General features: G+C 37.3%; 2 protein-coding genes across 2 annotated transcripts; both read right to left on the reverse strand.

Moving 5' to 3' along the window:
• Positions 1-653: 653 nt before the first annotated feature.
• LOC148579097 (uncharacterized) lies at positions 654-2,056 on the reverse strand. The gene is made up of 2 exons (XM_088503602.1): positions 1,015-2,056; positions 654-688 (listed from the first exon to the last, which is right to left on the reverse strand). Exons 1-2 carry the CDS (start codon positions 1,493-1,495, stop codon positions 654-656), a joined length of 516 nt encoding a protein of 171 aa, XP_088359728.1. The 5' UTR covers positions 1,496-2,056.
• Positions 1,565-1,882, reverse strand: LOC148579098 (uncharacterized). Its single transcript, XM_088488537.1, has one exon. It carries the CDS (start codon positions 1,880-1,882, stop codon positions 1,565-1,567), a length of 318 nt encoding a protein of 105 aa, XP_088344663.1.
• Positions 2,057-2,338: the final 282 nt, after the last annotated feature.

Raw genomic sequence — 2,338 nt, forward strand, 5'->3', positions numbered from 1 at the left:
AAATACTTTGGAACATTACCCTCAAACATAATGGCACGTGCTACTTCAAGAAGATATTTATTCTTCCTTTCAGCAATGCCATTTTGTTGGGGTGTATTGGGGCATGTAGATTGATGTTGAATACCTTTTTTTTTTGAAAAAATTCATCAAGATTTTTGTTAAAGAATTCAGTACCATTATCACTTCTTAATATTGAAATTTTTGTGTCAAATTGAGTTTCTACCATTTTTGAAAAATACTGAAAAATTTTAGAAACCTCAGATTTTTCATGCATGAGATAGATCCAACATAGTCGTGTGTGGTCATCGATAAAAGTCACAAACCATTTCTTACCAAATTGAGTTGTTATTTTCGATGGACCCCATACATCACTATGAATCAATTGGAAAGGTTTAGATGCATGATAAGGTTGAGAGTAAAAAGGAACTCTATGACTCTTTGCACGAATACAACTTTCACATTTAAGTAAGGAAGAAGCAATATTCTTAAACAAACTTGGAAACAAATGTTTGAGATATGGAAAATTAGGGTGTCCTAGTCTATTGTGCCAGAGCATTATTTGGTCCTTTATAGGCATAGAACTAATACCACTAAATCCTTGACCTACTTTATCTTCCGAAATATCCTCAAAATGATAGAGCCCGTCCATCATCTTAGCACTGCCAATCATCTTCCCCGAGGTCCGGTCCTGAAAAATACCATGAGTGTCAAAGAATGTCACAGCACAATTGAAATCCTTGCAGATTTTACTAATAGAGAGAAGATTACAGGAAAGCTTTGGTACATGTAGGACATTTCTTAGGTCAATGTTTTTGGACAACTTAATGGTACCTTTTCCAGCAATGGATGAAAAACTACCATCAGCAACTCTAATTTTCTCATTTTCAAAAGAAGGAGAATAAGTTTTAAATAAAGGAGAGAGACTGGTCATATGGTCAGATGTACCTGAATCGACAATCCATGGTGCATTCAAGTTTGAGGTGCAGTTAAGGGACATAGGAATATTAAAATTACCTGTTTGAGCCAAAGAACCACTAGGAGTACTAGATAAAGAACTGGAATTTAACAGCCTTATGAGCTGCTCAACCTGTTCCTTACTCAAGGATGATTTTTCAGCCTCATGAGCACTTGGGGTAGCACGTATTTTGGGACCAAATTTGCTGCCTTTAAGATGTGCTGGTTTCCCATGAATCTTCCAGCAGGTTTCTCGGGTGTGACGAGGTTTATTGCAGTGGTCACACCAAAGATTGGAGGGATGCTTCTGATTTGATGAACTTTTAAGTGTAGCAGGTGCCACTAAGAGTGCATTAGACTCCAAAGTCTGTTCAGTCTTGCCTTTTCCCATCATCACAGCTCTACGAGTTTCCTCTCTTCTAACGTCAGCAAAAACTTCTCCAATTGAGGGTAGGATTGCTCTTCTAATAATTCTGCCACGAACTTCATCTAGCTCCACATTGAGGCCTGCAAGAAATTGAAATATCCTCCCTTCTTCCATTGTTTGTTGGTGGTGTTTGGCATCAGCGGCTGAAATCCACTTGTAGTTATTGAAGTGGTCAAGGTCCTGTCACACCTGCTTCAATGTGTGGAAATATTTGGTGACGTTGTCACTCCCTTGTTGAATTTCTCTAGCTTTTAGAGTAAGTTCATAAATCTGGGATTTATTCCCAAGATCAGAGTACATCTCCTTGACACTATCCCACAATTCTTTGGCAGTGGTATAGTACATATAGTTACTACTGATATCCTCCTCCATTGAGTTCACCAGCCATGTCATCACCATGGAATTTTCGGTATCCCACACATTATATTGTGTGTCAGTGACGTTAGGCTGGCTTCGCTCACCGGTGAGATATCCAATTTTTCCTCTTCCACGAATGTACATCTAAACTGATTGAGACCACCTAAGGTAGTTTGACCCATTGAGTTGAAATGTGGTGATCTGAAATGAATGGGAGTCACCACTAACTAGTACCCACTACTCAGATTTTAAATCTGATGGAGTAGGAGTGGTGTTCTCCTTTTGTTCATGATTAATGACTGAGAAACTATCAGCCATATCTACAAATCAGAGGCACAGTGCAGAGATTCTGCTCTGATACCCACTTGAAGTGTCTGAATATTATGTATATTCAAATGTACAGGAAATCATCTCTTTATAGAGGATTTACAGAAATAGAAATAACTAGAAAATGGGAAATATACTAGCCTAAAATAAGGAAAGATTTCTAATCATAAAATCCCTAAAAATAAGCTAAACTAAAACTGGAAAGGATATTATAATTAATTCTATTTACAGAAAAGATTCATGAAATAAATTAAGGATCTGATATTGATTTGA

This window comes from Arachis ipaensis, chromosome B10 (genome assembly GCF_059453495.1).
Source record: "Arachis ipaensis isolate K30076 ecotype BB chromosome B10, ASM5945349v1, whole genome shotgun sequence".
In the NCBI taxonomy this organism is placed as follows: Eukaryota; Viridiplantae; Streptophyta; class Magnoliopsida; order Fabales; family Fabaceae; genus Arachis; species Arachis ipaensis.